Here is a 25,645-nt window from a genome sequence, read left to right on the forward strand (position 1 = left end):
GACATGGCAGTAAACAGATGCTTTTACTTATATTGAACAGATTAGCTTGTACTTTTGAAAAGTGCAAATCAAATCATAGTAGTTTGCTTTGGGATTTTTAGGCTTGATAGAAGAGTGACACTTCCACCACGATTTCAGAAGGAGCTTCACCCATCAAAAAACGTACCTGTGGACTTCAATGGTATGTTACCAGAGGGCCACAAAACCTTGACTGCTAAGCCAAGCCACACTTCATGGGTGGGCGGGTGGTTTTATGTATTTAAACAGAACTCGTGGTAAAATCAAATTTTGGTGTTCATGCAAGCAGTTCCATTGGACATAATTCTGCTCTTAATACCTAGTAAGAAAATACATAACTTGGCAAGGTAATGTAGAATGAATAGACGTGGATTATCAACCAAGTAAACATTTCCTAAAAACACCAACAGTGTCAGTATATACTTCTTAGACTGCTCCTGTGCTCAGTTAGTTAGGAGTAAGCTCCTTTAAACTTGTGGTTTACTTCTGAGTAAACATGAATAGGATGATGCTGTAAAGGACATTGTTAAACAAATCCTTAAAAGACTGTCCGTTCAGTTGGAACACATCCTTTGCACTGGTAATTAAAAGCCAAAGTATCTTTCCAAAGTATTATGATTGTAAAATGTTTGCTCATTGTGAACGCCATCAAAAGAGAGAGAGAGAGAGAGAAGGCCCTTGCCCAACCCTGCAATATTATTTTCCTTGTTCACCTTTTTAAGTGGCTGGGTGGTTTCCTTTTTGTTTAGTCTAGCTATACTTGAAATATCTCAAAGCTCAGTATGAACTGGGATTGAAAATACTTGCAAGCTCAAATAAAGAAATGAACCTCAAACATATTTCCTACAAACTTGATATTTAGCCTGGTTAGCTTTAGCTTTAGCCTGGTTAGTTTCCCTATTGTGTCATCATCTTTAGAACGTTCACTCCAGGGAGAGACAAAGGAAGGAACCTTTGACGTAGCAGGAAAGAATAGTTGCCATGGTGATGGTTGCCAGTATATTTTTTATGTTAACAGAATGCCCAGCACGGAGAACTCCTCCATAGCCATCTTCAGTGTAGTGTCTCAAACATACTATTGTTTATATGAATATGTTAACAGATTGAAAAATTAAGCCAGTGTTCTAGACTGTTTAACATTTGTATATTTTATATTTGTATATTTATAACATTTGTAGCTTTTATATTTAATATTTAATATTTTTAAAGGAAAGTTTTAAAAAGCTAGCTACTGGCTTGGAGGATTCCGGTAAGATTGTCATCGCCACCAACAAAAAGGGATTCAGCTAGTTGCTACAGTGGCGCTGTGGGTTAAACCACAGAGCCTAGGACTTGCCGATCAGAAGGTCGGCAGTTCAAATCCCCGCGACGGGGTGAGCTCCCATTGCTCGGTCCCTGCTCCTGCCAGCCTAGCAGTTCGAAAGCACGTCAAAGTGCAAGTAGATAAATAGGTACCGCTCCGGCAGGAAGGTAAACGACGTTTCCGTGCGCTGCTCTGGTTCACCAGAAGCGGCTTAGTCATGCTGGCCACATGACCTGGAAGCTGTCTGCGGACAAACGCTGGCTCCCTCGGCCTATAGAGCGAGATGAGCGCGCAACCCCAGAGTCGGTCACGACTGGACCTAATGGTCAGGGGTCCCTTTACCTTTTTACAAATGTGCTGCTGCTGGACTAGAACAATGGCTTTACCTTGTATCCTTTTAAAAGAAGAAATGCTGTCTTCCAAAAGTTTGTGTTCTTGCTTTTCAGAAAATGCAAAAGAAATGAGACAACTTGTGCCACTTCAGCCTCCTTATCCTTCAAATACCGATATATATGAGATTCAGAGAAGAGTTAAAGAGATTCTAAATCAATGCAGCAATGGAATATGTTTATCAAAGTTACCGTATGTGTACAGAGAGACTTATCGGGAGGACTTAAATACAGCCTTGCTCCCTCAGTTTGAGAACTGGCCTCACGTTTGTGTGGTAGGTGTCAGCTTTTACCAGAGTGGATAAGAACTGGTTTAGACAAATCCCGTTTCTTGGTTTGAATAATATTTTTTTTAAAAAAACAATCAGGTATACACAATATCTCATTAAAAATGGGTTTAACTGCAAATTTTAATTTAATACGAAAAGGGCCTACACAATCCCAGCTAAAATATGACTCTTAACACTGAATTAAATGTTGCTTTTCTATGTGAAACCAAGAATGGTGACCAACTGCTGAGTTAAGCAATATAAATGATGCTAAGGCTGCAATCCTCTATTATCCAGCTGGCCACAAAGGTTCTGTGGAAGTTTCCTAGTTAAACAGATAGAAGCTCAAATACTTAAGTTTGTGTTAAATCCTAATACAGCCCAGGAAGGCATATAATTCATTTTGGATGTCTTTTTGACCCCAGTCAAGAAAGCAACTTGGAAATATCCCATTTTCCTTTTTGGCTAATAAGTACTATCCTCGCTTCTGGAAAGTTCTAGACACTCACTTTCCCCCCAGTTGTAGACATGTTTACTCAGAAGTCAATCTCACTTTATTCACTGGGATTACTTCAAAATGAGTCTGCATAGGATTGCAGCTTTACACTTCAAGATTATTTCATGTGCAGAGAGAAGTAAACTATGTATGCAGGTGTAACTTTGCCACGTGAAGGCTTTGTGGGTTGTATAGCCAAAGGGCTTCAGTTGTGCTCCTAGGGTTGTATAAAGGCTTTATTCTGGCCCCCTTCAGGCATTCAGTTCACACAATCAGCTGTTGTGTGGAGGGGGAGAGCAGGGCTGCATCCACTGGTTCTGTTGGCCCTACTGACAACCATACGTCAGCTGTATATATGCAAAATTGTGTTGTTTTTAGAATATGTAAGAGATGGTTTTCTTGTGTTCAGAAATGCTTTTGTTTTTAAAACCTGTGTTTCGTTCTGTGTTCATCTCGTGTTTACCACTTTTGACAGCTTTATGCTGTTAATAAAATGGTTAAATCAGCTAAATTTGGCAGTGAACGTTTGCAGAGGGGTGGCTGCTTCTTATGCGTAGAAGGCTTCCCCTTGTAGTGTGTCATCATGTAAAGGGTTGTACTCCACAAGGAAAACCAATGCAGATAAAGCGGATGCCCATGTGGACCTGGGGGGGGGCAGAAGTTCTGCTCCTTCTCTCCTGCTCCGTGCAATTATTTGTGTGACTTGAATGCCTGAAGTCCGTTTCAGTTGCATGGTAAGTTAATGGCTATAGCCACTCAGTATGGACAGTTGTTTTTTTAAACAGTACATTTGGAAAGGAGACAGTAATTGAACAAATCATGTTTACATTTTTTATTTGTTTTAAAAAAATGCATCCGTACTTGCTTTTCCAGCATGTCTAATGCTACTCCTGTGAATAATCTAAAAATAGCTCAAGCCTATAATCTGCAGCTTGGGTAGACATTGTGGTGCCTACAGTTATTGTAGACATCACCTCCCATCAACCCTGGTTGTCTCTGGCCATTGGCAATCCTGACTGTGGCTGATAGGCCTTGTAGTCCAAAAGCTATAAAATCATCCGTGTTGACTACCTTTGATCTACTGTAAGCCAATTTCAGACTGTTCATTTTGAGTGCTTTTCCATTTTGCATGCAAGAAAGGTAGATTTCACCCTCATTTAAAAATGCTAATCAGAATGCATATATGAGCACACATACGGATTTCTGCTCTTACATTTGCCATTATACTCCTAAATGGATATAAGAAATGTTATTTATAAGTAATGTATCAGCATGTTGACATACCAGCCAGTTTTGGTGGAATGCAGATAAGCTATATTCTTTTTGCTTTGATCAGTCTGTAGCCGTACTGAATGCTTCTCAATTCTTAAAATATGTGAGCATCTTAGCACAAGCCTAAGCACACTTTCAAATATTCCAATCATCTGCTCATTTATTCCCAAATACATGCAGGTACCACTTCCCAAATGCAATGCATTCCTGGGAAATGTTCATAACTCACATAATGAGTCCACAATTTCCATTGGTTCCTATGGGAACATTTCTAATTGGGGATTTATCCAATCTCTCCCCCTGCCCTCTCTCCATGGTTTCTTCCTGAAACAGCTATAGCCAACCAGCAGAAGAGACAATGGAAAACTTATTTATCCGATCTCTCCTACTCCTTGATTTGTTCAATCTCCCTCCCCCGCTCCTCCCCCGCATGGTTTCTTCCTGAAAATGTCTGCCCTTGCCAGCAAAACACAAGCAAGGAAGTGGGCAGACACTGGGTGTTCGGATAGCTGAATCTGTGGAGTGTATTGCAAAGTTTGGGCATAATTCTTTGTTTGGATAAGTGAATTTTCACATAGTGAGAGGGCAGGTAGCAGGACCTGCATGTAAACACATGTATGAATAACAGCAAGCTTTAGTTGTTAAAGATGAGCAATGTTTGTAAGAGGGACACCTTGAGCAATTGAACAGTGCTTGACCATGAGCCCCACCTACTTTCATAAGGGTGAGATTATTCCTGCTTTAAACTACCTGGAGATCTAAAACTAAATCAAATCCAACCACAGTTGGAAAAGCACAGTAGAATTTTTTTTTGCTGTTGAGATGAAATAAACCTGTGCTAATTTGACATGGTTTTTAGTACGGCTGCAGAAAACAAAGCTGTTTCATGTAGGGGTGAGTGAATGTGACGAGGTGGTGAGAAAACAAAAGGTTAGTCAAAACCGATGGTGCTCAGTGTACTTAGAAGTAAATGGCCCATCTACAGACACGTGTGGAAACCACTTTTGAATTGCCCGCAATGATCCAATTCAGTAACGTCGCTGTTTTTGTAACCCTCCTGCTTTCTCTCAAAAGACAGAGAAGGTATGTTCTGGTGGCCTTAGGGATATATTCCTCTACCCTGCTACAAAAACACAGCCTTTGGTGAAGGGTGTCTCAAGCGAAGAAGGAAGCCTTCAGCCCCCCTTAGTAAAACAGACTGTAGAGACCAAAGTAGATGCGCCCCAGGAGGATTTCAAGCAGAAAATTGCCGCCATCTTGTTAAAATATTCCAATGGCCTTTGGGCGAACGCTCTCCCCAAAGTGTATGAAGACACGTACAAAGCACCATTACCTCAGGATATTCTGAAAAGTCTTGAGGCCCTCTCGGATATATGTTCAGTGGATTACATATCTGGCAACCCCAAAAAGGCCATTCTCTATGCAAAGTCGAAAAAGCACACGGACGAGAACCAGAATGTGACTGACAAAACCCACACAAATGAAGTTCTAGCAAGACCAGCCGAGCAGCATCCCACCACGATCAAGCACGAATCCCAAGAGGAGTATTCGGAGAATATGACCGTGCCTCCGTTAATCATCCCAGCAGAAACATCACCATCTGTGCTGGTGGTGGAACTGAGCTCGACAAATGAAGTTGTTGTCAGGTAAGATTACTGTCCCGGTCTTCCCTAATACTCCTGTAGTAGTGCAATGGGGTTATCTCTTCAACTGTCAGCACACCAGCCATTCAATTGAAGAAGAACAGATTAAAGAAAATGAAAAATCTAAAGATTTACTCTGGTCTTCACTTTAAAAATATGGTCTGACAGCACCATCTTGTGCATGTCTGCTTAGAACAAAGTCTCATTAAGTGTGTATAGGAGTGCACACGCCATTTGTTATCATCATGTTTAAGTTTAAAATCTCTTAACTGAACCGAGGGAGCCTTTTCTTCATGAAAGAGTGGCCAGAAGCCAACTTCTGAGGTTAAACATTGCAAATGTATCAAGTATTTAATAGTCCCTTGGTCCAGTAGGAAGTTCATAATAAGTATGAACTTCGTATTAGACCTAGGGACTAGTAAATTCGAGGATGTAGATGACACATTCCTATATTGTGGCAGGATCTTCCACTGAGCCCATAAGAGTACAAGGTTGTGTTCTTGGCCCTCAGACTATCTAGAATGTGTTCAGTTGTGAAATTACTATTATTTATAACTTTGCCAACCAGACATCATCGACAATTCACTTGTTGAAACTTTTTTATTCAGCAACTACCATCTCTTCTCAACATTTATTGGAGCTCAATCCCATACATATTTACTCAGAAGTAAATTCCGCTTTGTTCAGTGGGACTTGTTATCCAAATAAGTGTGTATAGAATTGTTTCCTTAGCCTTTGAGTAAGTGATTTTGCTTACTGTCCTCGCATGCCCACACACTACCTTGTCAAGATGTAGACAAAAGGGTACGAAAAGTGTATGCATGTAAGGTCCACGGCCAAAGCATTGTGCATGTACGTTACATAAAGGCTTTGCTTAGTTGCAATTATATACGTTTTGTTAGAGCTATCGGCTAGTAAGTTTGTGAAAGAGAAAGAGCTGCCATTAATTCACTTAATTTGCACTCTCTGCCTTGGCTCCCTTCTTTCAGGAAGAGAGGTGTCTCTTTCGAGGCATGTGCCACATGCGGTTGATTTGCAGTCTTGCGATGACAGATTGTCATAAGCCACTCTTACCTTGGGACAACTTGGCATACAGTCAAACCTTGGTTGTTGAATGTAATCTGTTCCGGAAGACAGTTTGACTTCAGAAACGTTCAACAACCAAAGCGTGGCTGCCGATCGGTTGCAAGAGCTTCTTGCATGCAAGCGGAAGCCACTCCGGACGTTCAGGTTTCGAAAACCGAAGCATTTACTTCTGGGTTTTCGGTGTTCGGGAGCTGAAACGTACAATAACAGAGGCATTCAGGAACCAAGGTTTGACTGTAGCAACAGTGGAGTCCATTACCTGCCTACTGCACATTTGCTTTTGAACACTTGGACAAATTATGAATATTATTCCAAAAAACCCAGCAGTAACAGAGTTGGTGTAAATATTGGGAATATGTGAAATCTTTCGACTCTTTGCAGTATAAATATTAAGATCAGACTTGCAGTGAAATTGAATTTGCACACACATACGCTCTCATGTAGGGACGCGGGTGGCGCTGTGGGTTAAACCACAGAGCCTAGGACTTGCTGATCAGAAGGTCGGCGGTTCGAATCCAAGCAGCGGGGTGAGCTCCCATTGTTTGGTCCCTGCTCCTGCCAACCTAGCAGTTCGAAAGCACACCAAAGAGCAAGTAGATAAATAGGTACCGCTCTGGCAGGAAGGTAAACGGCGTTTCTGTGCACTGCTCTGGTTCACCAGAAGCGGCTTAGTCATGACCACATGACCCGGAAGCTGTACGCCGGCTCCCTCGGCCAATAAAGCGAGATGAGTGCCGCAACCCCAGAGTCGTCCGCGACTGGACCCAACGGTCAGGGGTACCTTTACCTTTACCTATTCTCTCATGTAATTCCATACATTCCTTTTTCAAGAAGCAAGAAAGTTCTAGGATTACCCACTTCAGTTTAAGAGGAGATCTAAGGCATTAAAAAACTCACTTGTTCACAAAATAGCATGTAAACTGTCTTCCTTAATGTCTACACCAGGTATATGTATTCCACTGTGTAAGTGTGCACTCTTAGAATCTAGCCTCCATACAGCCTGCACTAATCTGTTTCTACACCCTTTTTGCCTTAAAATTATTCTGGGGTAGGGGGGATATGTTACATAATGCCTTATGTAAACACTTTTGCACTTGTTACCACTTTTGTTGTTGTGATTTATACCAACTATCATTTCTGCTTGAAATCCTGTAGGTATGTGGGCAAAGACTATTCTGCTGCCCAGGAATTAATGGAAGAGCAGATGAAGGATTGGTATGGTCGGAACCCCTCAGGTTTGCAGATACAGTCTCCTAAAGTTGGACAGGTTGTTGCTGTGCCTGCAGTAGAAGATGCTTGGCTGCGTGCACAGATTACTTCGACAGACGGCAATAGGATAAAGGCAAGTCCATTAGGTTTCTGTAGTCAAAATGGTGTTAAAATCAGATGAAAGTGCTGGTCTCTATCAGTTGATTGCGATAGCTGCCTTGGACACTTCTTACAAAGTGGGAAAGTAGGATAATATTTGCTTAAACAAATAATAATGATAATGTCTCCTAAGGGGTTTTTTGGGTGGGTGAGGAGTGTGAAATTCTTCTAAGGCAAACTAATAATTGCAGCATTTGAGCTCTAGCAAATGACCAAGAACATAGCCTTTCTGGAAGATCTCAGCATAGTAATACAATGCAGTGATTTTTTGTTGGGTTACAATTGCTCTCTGTAGATTCAGATGAAAATGGAGCTGTGGATCTTTTATATCTGGTCAAAAATGCCTTGCATCTACTGCTTCTGCTTACAAGCTTGTAGTTAGTAGTGTCTGAGAGAGGATGGGTGGGGTCCGATGTTCCTACTGCAGTCAGCAAAACGTTAGGGGGTTCAACTGACTCAGCCACCAGATGTATTTGACTTGCATCAGTCATGTGTATAAATTCAGAAACTGGCTAGGGAAGAGGATCACTGCTTCCCTTTTATTCCAGGATCCCCAATACCTGCAAAACGGGCCAGGGTGGCTGGAGCGATGGCAAAACCTCCCTCTCTCTTGCCAGCTGTCATCTAAGATGTTGATGCCAACCCCCTACCCCCGATGCATTGTTCAATCCCTCTTGGCTTCTTTGAGTCGAGGAGCTGAACAAGGAGGGAAATACAGTCATACCTCGGGTTGCGAACGTGATCCGTGCGGGAGGCATGTTTGCAACCCACAGCGCCACGTCTGCACATGCGCATGATGCGATTTGGCACTTTTTTGCATGCACAAAGCGCGATTTAGCCTTTCTGCGCGAGCGCCCAAACCCGGAAGTAACCCGTTCTGGTACTTCCGGGTTCGGCACGGTCTGTAACCTGAAAACGCGCAACCCGCAGCATTCGCAACCGGAGGTATGACTGTAGAGATCAGGTCATACAAGTGTTTGTGGATTTTACTGACTGCAATTCTGTCTATATGAGGAGGAGGAGAAGGGATCAGTAAGAGAGTGGTGGTGAGGAGTACAACTTGATACTGCCACATCCTCCTTGTTCGTGGGCTCTCCCCAGCATACTGACAAGTGGTTATCTTCTCATCTAAACACTCGGAAACATTAAACACTACTTGGGTGACTTGTTCTTTATATATATATATGGGGAAAGGCTCGTTGTGCCTCTGATGAAGGCTTAGGATTTCTGCAATAAGGGCATTTCTCTGTATGAATAACATGGTAAGTACCCTTCCATCAGCTTCAAGTTGCGAATCTCCATGTGATTTCATAGTACGTATGGCTTAGGATGGCAGCCTCGAATATGAAAACAAACATTCAATTTTTCACTGCATGGAGGCCTATAAGGAGGGATCTTGGATATTCAGGGCCAGTTTCAGCTAACTAGTCCCACCAGCAGAAGCCTGCCCAAGGACTTCCACTAATGAAGCAATGCTCCCCCACCCCGCTAGCTCTGCGGGGGTCAGGAAAACCCCTGGAACAGCGCACAGTAGGGAGGAGGGGGGAAATTGCTCTATCAGACAAGCATAAATGCTTGCGTTGCTGGAGCAAATCTAGCACTCTGCTGAATTTCTCCCTCGGGAATTTACAGTTAACTGCGAACTATGGCAGGAAAAAGAACAGGGCCAACATTTTGTAGCACCAGTAATGTGACCAGTGAATAAGTCTTCTTTATATAACATGGCTGTGTCTTTGTCTTTGTTCCGTCACTAGGTATGCTACGTTGATTATGGCTTTAGTGAAACCATTGAGAGTACCAGAGTGTGCAAACTAGCCAAGCAATTCTATTCACTGCCGTTCCAGGCTTCAAAATGCAAACTAGCAGGTAAGAGATGCGCCTTAGCCTTCAGCTTGACTACAGAAGCAGTTTGAATGTACAGTGGTACCTCGGGTTAAGTACTTAATTCGTTCCGGAGGTCCGTTCTTAACCTGAAATTGTTCTTAACCTGAAGCACCACTTTAGCTAATGGGTCCTCCTGTTGCTGCTGCGCCGCCAGAGCACGATTTCTGTTCTCATCCTGAAGCAAAGTTCTTAACCTGAAGCACTATTTCTGGGTTAGCAGAGTGTAACCTGAAGTGTCTGTAACCTGAAGCATATGTAACCCGAGGTACCACTGTACTACAAACTGGGAGAAGGAAGGAAGGAAGGCTGTGCCTAACTCCAAATATTGCCAGCTGGGATTGTAAAGGACTGCCCCACCTGGCAGTGCCATCTTTCAGCTTTTATAGTAAAGAGTGGGTGCAACAGCATAAAGAGTGGCGGGTCTTCCCTATGAATATGTTTCCTTGCAATTTTTACTTACTCCAGTGGAAGGTGTGTGTCTTTTTAAAAAACAAAAAACCTCTGGTATAGAAAATCCTCATCTGGATTTTTTAGAAGTGCATGTTCTTATTAGGTGCATTTTAACTTTGCAAACAGACATGACAGGAAACGATATTAGTGTAACCAGTGCGATGTAGCAGTTAGAGTGTTGGACTAAGACTGGGGAGGCTTGGTTTCAAATCCCCACTCATCCATGAAGCTCCCTGTGTGACTTGGGCTAATTGTAGGTTAGGCTGAGAGATTACATCACAGGGTTGTTATGAGAATAAAAGGGGAAGGAACTATGTATGTTGCCTTGAGTTCACTGGAGGAAAAGCAAGAAATAAATGTAATAAGGAGTGTTTTTGTTGTTGTTGTTTTTAAAAGTAAAACAATTGCACAAGATGCATGGGACATTAATGACCGCCTAGCCACTAGGAGTCTTGAAAGAGCATCTCTCTGTTCTACAAGCAACTTTGTGTGGTGGGGGAGACTCTGACAGCCCCTGTGAAGCATAGTGTGGTTTCTGCTTTTAAAATATAAGCCTATATCACCGCAAACATTTTGATGATGTGTCAATTACTGTGTGTAATTTCTCACATATTTTGTACACCGTATTTTTCGCCCTATAGGACGCACCGTCCCATAAGGCGCACCTAGTTTTTTGGGGGGGAAATAAAGGGGGGCAAATTATTTTTCCCCCAGGCGCGGGGCTGGGGCGGGGGAAGCCCGAGCTTCCCCCAACCCCAGCCCCCAGAACAGGCAACTCTCCGCAAGCCGTGGGAGCCCGGTGCGGGCTCTCATGGCTTGCGGAGATCTGCACAAAGCCTGGAGAGCGAGAGGGGTCGGTGCGCACCGACCCCTCTCGCTCTCCAGGCTTCAGCGAAAGCCTGCATTCGCCCCATAGGAAGCACACACATTTCCCCTTCATTTTTGGAGGGGGGAAAGTGCGTCCTATGGGGCGAAAAATACGGTAATTCTGATTTGCTAGGTCTGAGGAGGAAGACTTAAGAGTACCGAAGCCCTGCCTTGTACCACTGGAAATCTTAATCGGCCACCCTTCTTTCTGGCTTGCATTCCTTCAACAGGTGCAGTGGCGTAGCGTGGGGGGTGCAGGGGGGGCCGACCGCACCGGGCGCAACATCTGGGGTTAGGGCAAATCCACAGGTTAGGGGGCGCAAATCGACGGGTTAGGGGGCGCAAATTACTTGCCTTGCCCCGGGTGCTGACAACCCACGCTACGCCACTGAACAGGTGTGCAAATACATTTTTAGAGTAGTAAGGGTTACAGACTTGCTTAAAGCAAGTAGCTTTAAGGTGCAGGAAGACTCAGGTGATGGTGGTATACATTAGATGGACAAAATAAGCATCAAGAGAAATCAGGTCCACCAAACAAGCGGAACGCTCCCCCATTTTTGCCATAAGCAATGATAGTCCAAGCAGCCATGCTGAGGCAAGAAGATCTCTTTCGGAGATGTCCGCAAAACCTACATTCTCCTCTTGTCTGCCTTGCTTTAGGGTTAGAAGCCTTCTCGGACGACCCCGCGATGGTGAAAGTGGTGGAGTCTCAAACCTGTGGCAAGATATTTGCTGTCGAAATACTAGAGAAAAATGACATTCCCCTTGTCATCCTCTACGATACTTCAGGAGAGGATGACATCAACATCAACGCTTCTTGCCTGAAGGCGCTTTGTGATAAATCTCTTGAGCTTCGCCTTCAGGTACTGTTTTCATCTGCTTGTAAAACCCGTAAGATGAGTTGAGGGCACTTGAGTTGCAGCATCCCAATTCATGTTTTGTTTTTAACAGGTAGATGCGCTCTATACAAATGTCCGAGTAACCAATGTCTGTTCGGATGGAACTTTATACTGTCAAGTGCCATCAAAGGGCCTGACCAAACTCTCTGAAGCTTTGCAGAAGCTGGAAAATTACTTCCACCACAAGGTGAATCTTGCTTTTAATTTTGGTTGCCAACTGTACCTTCACAAAAGTCACCTAACAACCCCTTTGTTCACAAATGAAGAATGCTAAGGTTCCTAATCATTCATTCTTGCTGAGTGAACACTACACACTTTTGCTCTTCGCATACTTACTAGCTGCCCAGCTGTCGTGTCTTGCAGTATTAAATATGTGCACCATGCAGTACTGCATATTTTCACACGTGGAAATCCTTGTCATGTCAGGAAAAGTAGTTCAGTCCTGAAATCCCCAAAGCAGTTTTCATGCTCGTGCCTTTTTACAGATAAATCCAGCTTGCGTTATCCAGACCCATATTGTGCAATAAAATAGGGATCCTCAGTAATAATTGTTGGTTTGTTTGACTCGGCCAACTATGCGCTAGCTGTTTCAAGGCAGGTGATCCCATAGAGTACAGTTTCCCAAATTTGGGTCTCCAGCTGTTGTTAGACTACAACTCCCATCATCCCTCACTTAGCAGGACCAGTGGTCGCAGATGATGGGACCTGTAGCCCAGAAACAGCTAGAGACCCAAATTTGGGAAAACCTGCGAAGAGCAACCCCAGAGGCATTTTTGTAGCACTGTATATGTCTAGAAAGTACAAGATGCATATTTTCGGAGATTGATAGTAATGCTTGTTCCTGGCTTCTCAGTGGTTCTTAATCGTTTCTCTGGTGCTTCTCTTACCAGAGTGGAAATATGAAGGTAACTCATCAATGTGTGTGCTAGTATTTTGGGGAAGAAATCTATATAGTGGAATTGCCGCAGGTAGGGTTAGATAATGTTCTCCCTTTTGGTAACTTGCTTGAGCTATAATGCACTCCTTACCTGCACATTTGGCTGCTGCATTGTGACTACTTAAAAAGGCTTTGCTTCTTTGTTCCAGCAGGTAACAGAGCATTCGGTATCGCTCCCCTACTGTGGCAAGATCTGTCTGCTTAACTGTAAAGGAAAGTGGGCACGTGTGGAGGTAGGGCATGTGGCGTCACTAACAAATGAACTGCAAAAAGGGTTCAAATATTCTAATTCTCTGGTATTCTAAATGGGCTACTTATTTGTACATTGAATTCTAGAATAAAATTTGGAGTTTTAGCTACCTTGTACTATTTAATGGGTTTAAGCAATGCCACTGCCATTAGTTAACAATAAGCACACAGTTTGTTGCGGTTTTCATGAGCCAGTTTCTGGTGAAGCAGAATCCTGACAGTGCCATGGGATGGAACAGTCTCTCCCATTTCCCATATTATTATAGGAAAGAGTTTTAATTGAGTGAAGACTGCTTCAAGCTTAAATATTTGAGAAACTGGCAGCTAGTGAAATAAGTAGAATGGAACCAAAATAAAAGCTGAAAACGAGTTGTGAAATGTTTGCTGATCTTTTGCTTGCTGCTTCTCAGAGATGGCTGGTAAGCTGCTGTCTGCAATTTATACTGATCTCAGCCTTGGGTTCAGTAGCTGACATGTCCTTCACCTTCAAATTTCTAAGAAGCTTGGTTCCTTTTCGCTGTGAATATATATATATATATATATATATATATATATATATATATATATATATGGGGCTCCCCACAAAGCGGGAATGGCAAACCAGTAGATGTTGTTGGATTCAGCTGTGCCAGCATCTAGATGGGAGACTTTTTTGTATTGTGCCCTGGTTTTGTTTCATTGCCTTGTATACTTACCTAAATGCAGCACTGTGACATATTTATTTACTTTGAAAAGATGTTATTGGATTGCAGTCTGTGTCAGCCCCAGCCTACATGGCTAATAGGATAGTTGGATTCACCTGGAGGGTCACAGGTTCCTTATCCTTGGTGTGGACCACTGGCTTGAACCTTTCTATCTTTCAATGAGAAAGAGTTCTATGCTAATAAGATGCTTTAAGCCCAGAGCTTTCCAAACTTTTCAAGTTGGCGATGCACTTTTTAGACTTGCAACATTTCACGACACAGTTTTGCATCCTTTTGCAACACAGTCATTCAGCTTTATTAGCCAACTGGAGGTTAAATTAACCCCTTTCCAGCCCTGAGAGGAGTGTGGGGAATGTTCGCATAACACACTGCAGCCGACACAATACAGTGGTGCCTCGCAAGACGAAAAGAATCTGTTCCGCGATTCTCTTCGTCTAGCAGTTTTTTCGTCTTGCGAAGCAACCCTATTAGCGGCTAAGCGGATTAGCACTATTAGCGGCTTAGTGGCTATTAAAGGCTTAGCGGTTTAGCTGCTAAAAGGCTATTAGCGGCTTAGAAAAAGGGGGGGAAGCGGGGGGGAAATCGCAAGACTTGCAATACGTTTTCGTCTTGCGAAGCAAGCCCATAGGGAAAATCGTCTTGCGAATCAACTCAAAAACGGAAAACCCTTTCATCTAGCGGGTTTTCCGTCTTGCGAGGCATTCGTCTTGCGGGGCACCACTGTAATGTGTCGCGACACAGTTTAGAAAGCTCTGCTTTAAAAGCCAATCTGAATATGCATTATGCTGTCTACAGAATTGCAGAGGTGCTGACTAAGGCCCCAGCCTCAGGGTGCCCAGCGGCATGTGCACATGACGTCGTGTTGCGGGCACATGCTGCCGCTGCTCTCTGGCACCACTTCCGTGTTTCCACAACAGCAGGGGGGGTGGAGCACGTCTGCGCCCGTAGTGGACCCCAACAGAGGCCCTGTGGTGGAGGCCCTGGTGGCTCTGGAGAGCCAGAAGTAAGGCAGCAGGTAAAGGCTGGGCACCCACAGTGAAAAGTTTGTGGGTGCCCAGGCATCCAGAGCCCCCTGGAATTGGCACCAGTGCAAGATTGTCTGGTGAATCTTAGGCAGCATAATGGTCCTTGGACTGCCTAATTGCTTAAAGGACCATTTCCGCCATGATCATTCACAATGAGCTTTCAAAGTGGGCAACACGTATTTCCTTTTAGACCAGGGCTGCTAACCCCAGTCCAGGAGCCTGATTCAGCCCACCCGAACAGATTTTTATGGTCCCCAAGACCCCACTGGTTTTGTTGGTAAAGCGATGGGGAAGTAGTGTGTGTGTGTTGCCTCTGTGTGTGCATGCAAGAATGTGCATGCGGCAGTGTTGGGTGACCACACTGTTGCATGCAGCCTCTGGAAGGTTGGCCAAGGATGAATGCAACCCTCAGACCCAAAATGGGCAGCCACTGTTACTTCATACAGGCTGTATTGAGTTCAGCAGGGATTTCGCCCTGTACTCCCCCAAAATTGGCTCCGAGGGGGTATACCCTCAGAAGGGTATGCCAGGGAAGAGAAGGGAGTTGGTTCTACCTGGCAAGAAAAAAATGCTTCCACTGACTGAAGGATAACCTTAGCACAACATTGAATTCCACTCTGTGTTAAAATAGGTTTCTCCATTCTCATATTTTGCTTCGTTTCCTTGATGCAGATAACCAGTGTTCATAGTAGCCGGGCTCTTGACGTACAGTTTATGGATACTGGAACAGTAGCATCTGTAAAAGTAGTAGAGCTGAGAGAAATTCCCCCGACATTTCTGCGTGAAGTCATTGCAATACCACCTCAGGTATGAATTTTCGTTAATCACTGATTGTTCCCAGGAGCTTGCTGTGTAGACATCAACCTTGTTACTCACGTGCATTTCTGTGTAACCTGAATATTCTTGTAATTATATTGTATGATCGTTTTAGGCAACAAAATGCTGCTTGGCTGACCTTCCTCTTAATATTGGCATGTGGACTCCAGATGCTGTGCTTTGGCTGAGAGACACAGTATTAAATTGTCCTGACTGCAGCATCAAGGTAAAAATACGCCTGTTCGTTGCTTAAAATTCAAGGGTGTTCTTGAATGTCTCTCACAAAGCCAAACTGTACCACTGTTGGTTTATGTGCTTTGCTTGTTGCAGTCGTAAATGAGGGACGTTGACTGATGAACAGTTCCTTTTTGTAGCCACCATATCTCCATATGATATTGTCATGTACAGCTAACCCACGGGTCTTCATAAGAGCAGGAGGAATTGTGATAATGTAACAATTACATTTACAATATGATTCTGCTGCAGATATTATTATTATTATTATTATTATTAGCAGAGTGTTAACCATAGATGTGCTCTAAGGGTTACCCGAATCCATCTTTTTCTCTGTTAAAAGCAGAGCAGCAGACTTAGGTTGGAGCAGTGCAGTCCTTGGCTTCTTCCTTTTTGCTGATTTGAGAATTTCCCCAGAATTTTTGCACACCTTTTGTTCTCTTTGTGAACGTGCTTTCCTCCTGGGCACCTGAGTGTTTTCCTTTACACCCTTGTAATACTGTTTTCAAATTGAGCATGTTGACATCATGATGTCGGGGAGCCCTAACACTGAGGTTCACAACTACCAGTCGAAAGAAATTTATCTTTCAGGAAACATGCTTACAGTGATCAGATATTTTTTCTCTGTCCCCTTATTATTATTTTAAAGTGGTGCCATGCAGCACACTTCCATCTCATCCTAGACTTCAGTACCATGGCGGGTGTAATGAAAGCTAACTTGGAAAGTATAGTTTTGACTTGGAAGCTAGAATAGTAGTAAAGACTGAGCTCTGGGCCAGAAAGTCCTGGGATTAAATCTCGCCACTTGCCACATTCTCTCTAGATGCCCGGTCTTCTTAAATCTTCACCCTGAACCACCTGCAATATGGGGATACTACTGAATTGCACAGAATTTATTTAAGGTTTTCTGAGAATAGATATAGCTCATTTTGAACACTCAAGTGACCTGTGACCTGTCTCCTCCTTGGAGCTCCTTCTCCCTCCTACTCCTGTCCATGTTACTGTTGACAGAGGTTTGCTACTTCAGTTACTCTCTGGCTGTGCTTACCATTCTGGCTGAAGGATGAGGGTGGAGACTCTCCTTCAGGAAAGTCCTGTCTCAGTAGACTTTAAATTTACTGTGATCAATATTAGAACCCCTGTTATAGCATTTATCTAACAATGTACATTTGTATGCCATACCAATACTGTCAAATCATTGGGAGAGCAGAGCAGTGGGAGGGTTCTGAGCACTATACTGTAATTCAAGGGCGGCTAACCCAAACACTTGTCTTCCTTGACCATTGGGCATGCTGGTTGGGAGTGATGGAATTGGGACTCTAGCAATATCTGGAAGGCCACAGGTTCAGTTAAGATACAATATTAAGTTCCATTTTTTTATTGTAAGTTGCTTTGAGTATTTTAAAGAGAAGAAGAGTGACACAAACCTGTAGTGCTTTCTCGTTTGATGGCCTACTCTTGGTGACGTTTCTAATGGTGCAAGAGTTCATTCGTTAACATTTTCCTGCCACTGTTTTGAGTAAATTTGCTAGTAGGAATGTACTTTCTCTTTCTTCCCTCCTCCACTCTTAAGGTGGTTAAACTGGATGCCAGGATTGCACACGTCTATTTATTTACGCCAAAGAGCTTTCCAGACCCAGACCATAGTATTAACAGGCGGATCACTAACGCAGACTTGTGGAAGCATCAGAAGGACGTCTTCTTGAGTGCCTTTCCTGGTAGCTCCCTCCCTGCAAAGGGGGAAACGAACTTACCAGAGACAGCAAGCTCAGGTGCCAAGAAGGGTTTTGCTCCACGTGCTCCAGAGGCCAGCAGTGCTGGGACAGCCTTGACTATGCCTCCGCCTTTGCCGTTGCCAAAACCCCAGGAGCAGATGGATGTCTTCGTCACCTTGGCCTGCCATCCTGGTTACTTTGTCCTCCAGCCTTGGCAAGAGATGCACAACCTGGAAGTACTGATGGAAGAGATGCTTTTGTACTACGGCAAAGCGGATGAGGGAACTACCGCTGTTGAAAAAAACAAACTCTATGCTGCTAAAGTGAAAAACATGTAAGTAGCTTTTCATCAATGGCGCACGAGTGAAGTGGCCTGGATGCAACCCTGCGTACTTAAGGATCTCAGAGCAGTCTTTGTGTATTGGACCCAATCCCATCGGTTTAGACCAGCCTTTCTTGGGCCCAGTGGCCAGGAATGATGGGAGTTGTAACTCAAGGGCATCTTGGCACCCAAGGTTGAGAAAGGCTGGTCTCAACAGTGGCTAACCAAATCTCTCGGGGATGCTCGCATAAGGCAACAACTCTCCCCTACGGTTTGTCCTCAGCATCTGCAGTCTAGGGGGATATTAGCCCATAGCATTTAGCTCCGTTGGTTCAAGTTCCATCCTCCTCTCTCTTTCTGCATCAGTTTCCCTCGGCTGAAGACCTTGGTGCATCTTTGCCCCTACTAATTCCTGACTCCTACATGTCATTTCCTCTTGGGGGGGGGCATAACATTGTGGACAAATATCTGTACCTTTTCACTGATAACATTTGGGGGGAGGGGGAGGAAGGAAACACACATCAGTATTTTGGGGAATATATACAGTGGTACCTTGGAAGCCGAACGTCTTGGCTCCGGAACAAATCGGCTCCCAAACGATCGAAACCCAGAAGTGTGTGTTCCGGTTTTCAAATGATTTTTGGAAGCCAAAAGTCCGGCGCAGCTTCTCGTTGGCTGCAAGAGTGACCGGAATGCATTCTGTTCAAAAACCATGGTACGGCTACACACACACACACACACACACACATACTTTTTCTATAATTCCAATTAAACAAATTAAAGTGAAAAAATAAGAAAGGAATAAAAAAGGGTATTAAAATACAAAAAGAAAGGGGAAACGCTATAATTCTGTACATACATGTCTAATACAAAGGTATATAAGTGAAATTCTTTTAATACGTATAACATTTATTTATAAGATACTATCTTTTTATAAATGCATTACAAATACCATTATATTTGTCCATATACAATCTGTTGTTGTTATTAAGATTTGTAAACTGCCCTATACCTGTAATCTCAGGGCGGTTTACCACATAAAATTACAATATAAAAAAGCACAAAATACGTAATAAAAATAAGAACAAAAACAAACCAATAATCCTCTGTTCCATAGGAGAATATAAAATGATGTGGTCTGTGGGTTTCTGAATAGAATAGAAATCCACATCCACCTGAAGTAGGAAGAGCAGTGAGGCAGTGGTCCAGGGCTTCTATGCGATTCCAGCAGAAGTTGGGGCATTCTCTCGCTCGCAGTTCCCTTCCCCAAAACGTGCAGCATTGCTAAATTGGAGATTTGGGGGAGGGGAATTGTGAGCTGGGGGAAGGACAGTTGGCTTGGCTGTGACCTTGAAGAGTGGCATTGCCAGCAGACAGAAGTTCTGCAGGAGTTGTGTGTGGGTTGGGTTTGTTTTAAGGGTGCAGTGGGGAGAAGGAAACTACAGCGGCTCAGAGTGCCAGGCAGTAGCGGACCTGGAAGGCGACTAAAGCGCCAACTGAAGCAAAAACCCTGAAACAGAAAGAAAAGTACTTGCTGAGCCAACCTGGCCATATACTTGGTGGGGAAGAAGAAACTCTCTTCCTCGAGGTGGGGTAATACTTCCCTTCTGGGCAAGAAAAGTGGGACGAAAGGGATTTGACTTCCTGAAGCCACAAAAGAAGTTCTTAAACGGCAGGAATAAATTAATACATGCTCATGGGTGCATTCTAGGGGGTGCAAGCAGCCGTTCAGACGTCAGAATGGAGCGAGAGGGGCTGTCCCTATCATAGTCTGGTTACCTGGCTTTATATGAGGATCCCATGTGACACTTTGTCCCTGCTTTTAATTAAAATCAGGGCCCCTCTGCCTCAGAAAGCTCCTGTTTGTCCTCTGCGTGCAACGGGTATCATAGCAACTCTTGATTTGTTAAATTTGAAAAGGCATTTAACTATATTAATAGTAATTGATTACTTATAACCCGCCCATCTGACGGGGTTGCCGCAGCCACTCTGGACGGCTTCCAACATAATATAAAAACACGGTAAAACTAGCAGTGATGGTAAACTTCTGTCCATGTTTCTGGACACTTTATCTTAAATGCTCTGTGTCTGTTGTTGTTGTTGTTTAGTCGTTTAGTCGTGTCCAACTCTTCGTGACCCCATGGACCAGAGCACGCCAGGCACTCCTGCCTTCCACTGCCTCCTGCAGTTTGGTCAGACTCATGTTTGTTTGTGTCTGTACGCTCTCCAAATGCCTCCTTTGTTTCCTAGGTGGCACAGAGTGCTAATAAGAGGAATGTTGGCCAATGGGCTGGTGTCCGTTTATGAGCTGGACTATGGCAAACATGAGCTTGTCGGCATCCAGAATGTAAAGCCTCTGCAGGATATGTTCAGAAAACTGCCATTTCAGGCCATAACAGCCCAGCTTGCAGGTAGGTGATAGGGCGGAGTGATATATCGTCCAAAACCGGTTTAAAGTCCATATCCTGATATTAGTTTCATGGGGTTTTTTGACCTGGCAATATATCGCAAATCATGATGTATGTAAGGGCTGGGCAAAATATCATCCAAAACCAGTTGAAGTCCATATTGTGATACCTGTTTCAAATTTTTTGAATGGGCAGTATATTTCAAATCATGGTGGGTAGGTGGGTACTATGCAAAAATGACAATGGGGGGAAACTGTGAAGCCAGCTAGTGCCTCTACATAGCTCCATCCTTATTTCAGACAATGTGACATATCACAGTTTTTAGCTGGTGATATCTGTAACCAGATATTGCCCAGCCCTGGTAGATGTTTGAGATGATGGTCATGGATGTAATTAAAACTACAACACTCCTAATCTGAGTATAGTAAAGAACATTTGGTTCTGGGAACTTAATGAAACTTCACCATCTGCCTTGAAATAATCCCAAATTGGTATACTATAAATAATGTTTTAACACTTAAAGAAGCAATATTTGCTCTTCCATCAAAATGGAAATGAGGAACGGCTAAGGGAGCTGGGCATGTTTAGCCTGGAGAAGAGGAGGTTAAGGGGTGATGTGATAGCCATGTTCAAATATATAAAAGGATGTCATATAGAGGGAGAAAGGTTGTTTTCTGCTGCTCCAGAGAAGCGGACACGGAGCAATGGATCCAAACTACAAGAAAGAAGATTCCACCTAAACATTAGGAAGAACTTCCTGACAGTAAGAGCTGTTCGACAGTGGAATTTGCTGCCAAGGAGTGTGGTGGAGTCTCCTTCTTTGGAGGTCTTTAAGCAGAGGCTTGACAACCATATGTCAGGAGTGCTCTGATGGTGTTTCCTGCTTGGCAGGGGGTTGGACTCGATGGCCCTTGTGGTCTCTTCCAACTCTATGATTTTTTGAAAATGTATGTTCAGTAGGACTGTCTGCTGTATGACATTCTGAAAAGTCATAGCTATGTTACCGTCTTATGAGACATGTAGCTGGTTCAGCCAAGCTTTTTTGTTGTTGTTTATTTATTTTAATAATAATTATATTATTACTAATGTAGGCTCAGATTAAGTAAAATGATGAGGCGTAGTTATATAGAAAATCTGTGACTGACAGCAAAGCCGTAATTGACTGCTTTCAAACTCTCCAGATCGTGAGCTTTCAAATGGCTTGCTGCCTAGGCTGGTCCAGTAGCTTTCAACTTACGCCACTGTTCTGTGGTTACATGTTAACTTGCTTTTGTGTTGCTTTCCTCTAGGAACAGAGGGCAAGCAGTGGTCTGAGGAGGCCTCAGTCGTCTTCCGAAATCATGTTGAGAAGAAAGCTTTGGTGGCGCAGGTGCAAGCAGTTATCGATGGGGCTAATCCATGGGAGCGCAAAGCTGTCGTCTACTTAGTTGACACATCACAACCGGACACAGATATCTGGATTCATGATATTATGACCCAATATTGTATGGAGATTTGAAAGGCAAATTAATGCTTAACAAAACCCTCATTAATATCAGCAATAAGAATGTTAACATAGCTGTGACCATTTGTGGTTTTGCTTCGGATTTTTTTGCACTGTTGAATGCTACAATGTTAACTGTATAAATAAATTTATCTTAACTTATTCTATTGGAACAATTTCCTTCTGGGAGCTAAGTCTAAAGGTAACCACCTTGCATCAGCTCGCTAGGTGGCAGCCCCCGAGACAACTTTATCTGCTTTGTGGTGAACCTGTTTTAATGGCATCTCCCATTTAAAAGATGTAAGAGCAGATATGAGGGAAAACCCTGGAAGTGCTGGTGACAGTCAGTGTAGACTGCATAAATTAGATTAACCAGTGGTCTTAATTCCTTATGAGACACATTCATATGATCTCGGCTATGCCTGAGGGTGTGATCTTGATTATGGAAACCATACAGTAAAATGCCATCAACCTTTGAAATTGAGATGGAACATTCCCGACTCTGTAGAATAGTGGCCCTTGAAAATGATAGGCTGGGACGGGGATCTACATTGATTATAAGCCATCCACACTGCTGCTTTTCCTCCATATATTTGGCTCTTTCCCATCCCGATTAATAAGCCTGGATCAGCCAATAGTAGTTTCAAGAAGTATGTAGAAACAACATCATTCCTGAACTCTTTCTTACAAAGCCCATTTATATAACCTGACTGCAGTGGCCTCTGTTGCTCCTGGTAACTCTGTACATCTCGCACGGTTATGGTGGATTGCATGGTTATCAGGCTATTGATGTATATTTCATTACTTGAAAATCGGACTCCTGGCATGGCTTACATTTATCCATAACAGGACAGCCCCTACCCTCAGACATACATTCTAAGAAACAAATGAAAGGAAAAGTGATTCAGAGGGAGGAGGAGAAAACCAAACTCTGGCACTATCTAGTTTGTTGCAGAGTTCTTGTAATGACCAGCTGGAATGGGGGAAAAAATCAAAAGTTGCTGGTCTTTCATCAGAGCTGATGGAGAGGCCTTGTAATCACATCTCTCCCTCTCTGCAGGTTGACAAAACAACTGCTGAGGGAGGAGCCCAATGGAGCTGGGGATGTATAGTATAAAATGTATAAATACATTTTGGAGCTGTAGAGCAGGGAAAGGGAACTTGGCCCAGTATTGGGAGGAGAAAATGTTCATTAAAACTCTCTCAAACTTGGTTTCATGGAATCATTTTGCTAATGTTTACTTGTGTAAAGCCCATGTAACTCAGTGGGGCTTAATTCTGATTTGGGCATACATAGAACTGCACTGTTTAATTTTGGGTCCTTTCTTCCCACGGACGCCTTTTTAAAACCTTTGGGTCTGGTTCTGAATAAAGCACCTTGGGTTTTGCAAGACATTCTTTGGTGTGTGTGTGTTTTTCATCCAACCTTTCCCCTCTCATTTCTGCCTATAGGATTGCATAGAAGAACACACTGAGGTTAGTGTTGTTTTTTATAGCAAGCCTGATTCAATCATTGCCCTTTCTTTGGAGCAGAATTTATACCTACACCTCTTCCTGCCAATTAGGGGAAATAGGAAGCCCCAAACATATATTATTTAGATGTCCTTTTTATGCTGAGATTCGTAGAGACACCATTGCCCCTTTGCTGAAGAGGCTCGCCGATCTTCCACACAAGTCTAAACTTAATTCTCTCCTCTTAGGCAAAGATCACAAGACAACCTGGCTGGTAGCCAGATTCTGCGCCCAGATTTGTAGGTACAGATCATCCTCTAGAATAAAGTAGCTTACTAAGGAAAAGCTGAAGTCGCCCTTTGGGGCGCCTCAGGGTCAATTTTTATGGTAGCCCAAAACTCAGTTGTACGAATGTATGTATAGATCTCAATTTTAACTCATAAGCTATTGCTGCAATCTGCTCTAATTGTATATTTTATCTTTATGAACGCTGTCATTATTGTGTTATGCGAGCTGGTCTTTGACCATAATAAAAATTATCTTACCATATCTTACCTACACCTCTTGAACAAAATGAGCTGTTCAAGGAACAACCCACCGCACTCTGCAGAAAGGTTTCTGCTATATATTCAGCTGTGGCCCCCACTAGAATGGCAAGTGCCAATAACTAGAAGAAGAAGAAGAAGAGTTTGGATTTGATATCCCGCCTTTCACTCCCTTTAAGGAGTCTCAAAGCGGCTGACATTCTCCTTTCCCTTCCTCCCCCACAACAAACACTCTGTGAGGTGAGTGGGGCTGAGAGACTTCAGAGAAGTGTGACTGGCCCAAGGTCACCCAGCAGCTGCATGTGGAGGAGCAGGGAAGCAAACCCGGTTCACCAGATTACGAGACTACCGCTCCTAACCACTACACCACACTGGCTCTCAAAGTGGCAAAAGAAGCAGCCATTTTGAATTTGTGAAATCCAAGAAGCACCCCAGAACAGGAATTCCAGGGAACAAGAAACATTAGTGGCCGCTATGATTCTCCCCCTTCTCAAAGAATTTTGCCTTGCTCTGAAATTCTGTCAAATCAAAACAAGACAAGTTACAGTGGTGCCTCGCAAGACGAAATTAATTCGTTCCGCGAGTTTTGTTGTCTTGCGTTTTTTTTCGTCTTGTGAAACACGGTGTAGGGAAAATTTTGGAAAAGCTTCAAAAATCACCAAAGTCTTTAAAAACCTCAAAAAAGGCTACCACACCGCGTGCTATGAGTTGCTCCTCGAAGTCAAGTCGCAACTGTATTAACGGTGTTAAGAAAAAGGAAACAAACTTGCAAGATGTTTCCATCTTGCGAAGAAAGCCCATAGGGAAAATCGTCTTGCGAAGCAACTCAAAAAACCAAAAACCCTTTTGTCTTGCGAGTTTTTTGTCTTGCGAGGCATTCGTCTTGCGAGGTACCACTGTAGTATCAAACTGGGGCATGGGAGAATACTACCAAAACTATTTTCTGACCTTACCAGGTGAAATCCTAGCCACATCACAGAGATGGCCCTTGCAAAATCTATTAGCAAGTTTCTTTTTGAAGAACTCTGGGTGATGTTAGCACTTAGTGCAGAACAAGGTTTGTTTGTTTGTTTTTAAAAGGGAAGTCAGATCCAAAATGGGCAGGTAGAAGGAGTCTGAGGCAGTTCAGAAAGAACATCGGGGGGGAGTTCAGTCATTCAAGTCATGCAAAAAGTTGTGCTGTGTTAGGTAATAGAAAAGGGTGTAGCTGATCAAGTATACCCATTTCTCTCTCGCCCTGCCAACGACCCTCCCTGCAGACTCCACTGCTCCGGGTATTCACCAATGCTTCTAGAACGAAGGAGATAGTTCTAGAACATGGTTCTAGTCCTGTGGTGTTGCGATAAGGGTGGGAAGCCAGAAATATCCAAGATGGCATTCATAACACGGACCTTACTGGAGTCAACATGGATGTGAAATATTTGTGTCCCAAATGCACAAAATTATTAAAGCAGTTTGGAAACAGAGCAGTCTTCTGTCTAGGTTCCTTGCTGTAATGCGAGGCAGCCACAAGAGATACGAAGGAATTACGAGTTCTCAACTCTCCCAAGAACCCCCTTTCCTCCAAATCCCAGTCCTGAGGAGCTCCTCCCACTCTGCGTCGATTTCTAAAGGCCGTGGGATTTGACACTCACCAAGAAAGGATTATGCACACATGCACAAAAGACATAGGTGCATTGTAGCCGCACATGCTTTGAGCATGAATTATAATCACATACCACTCGGCAATTGTAAATTTTCCTATAAGACCACTACTAGCGGTCTACTCTAGTAGTGACTACTCTGTCAATTTCTGTTTCTCTTACTCTCTC

The 25,645-nt window shown here is 43.4% G+C and overlaps 1 protein-coding gene across 4 annotated transcripts in view; it reads left to right on the plus strand.

Moving 5' to 3' along the window:
• Positions 1-23,232, plus strand: part of TDRD7 (tudor domain containing 7) — a 38,142-nt gene extending 14,910 nt beyond the window's left edge. For 2 of the 4 annotated variants that reach the window (XM_077921628.1, XM_077921629.1), the window contains exons 5-17: positions 102-181; positions 1,768-1,985; positions 4,822-5,393; positions 7,632-7,818; positions 9,599-9,710; positions 11,706-11,908; positions 11,997-12,131; positions 13,031-13,114; positions 15,532-15,666; positions 15,791-15,901; positions 17,483-17,958; positions 20,197-20,357; positions 21,644-23,232. In XM_077921628.1, the coding sequence (XP_077777754.1) occupies positions 102-181; positions 1,768-1,985; positions 4,822-5,393; positions 7,632-7,818; positions 9,599-9,710; positions 11,706-11,908; positions 11,997-12,131; positions 13,031-13,114; positions 15,532-15,666; positions 15,791-15,901; positions 17,483-17,958; positions 20,197-20,357; positions 21,644-21,852 (2,683 nt within the window). In that variant the 3' untranslated portion in view covers positions 21,853-23,232. The remainder of the gene's footprint in view (positions 1-101; positions 182-1,767; positions 1,986-4,821; positions 5,394-7,631; positions 7,819-9,598; positions 9,711-11,705; positions 11,909-11,996; positions 12,132-13,030; positions 13,115-15,531; positions 15,667-15,790; positions 15,902-17,482; positions 17,959-20,196; positions 20,358-21,643) is intronic. The other 2 variants (XM_077921630.1, XM_077921632.1) reach the window with 2 other exon arrangements.
• The last annotated feature ends 2,413 nt before the right edge of the window (positions 23,233-25,645 follow it).

The sequence above is a fragment of the Podarcis muralis genome, chromosome 17, assembly GCF_964188315.1.
Source record: "Podarcis muralis chromosome 17, rPodMur119.hap1.1, whole genome shotgun sequence".
In the NCBI taxonomy this organism is placed as follows: domain Eukaryota; kingdom Metazoa; phylum Chordata; class Lepidosauria; order Squamata; family Lacertidae; genus Podarcis; species Podarcis muralis.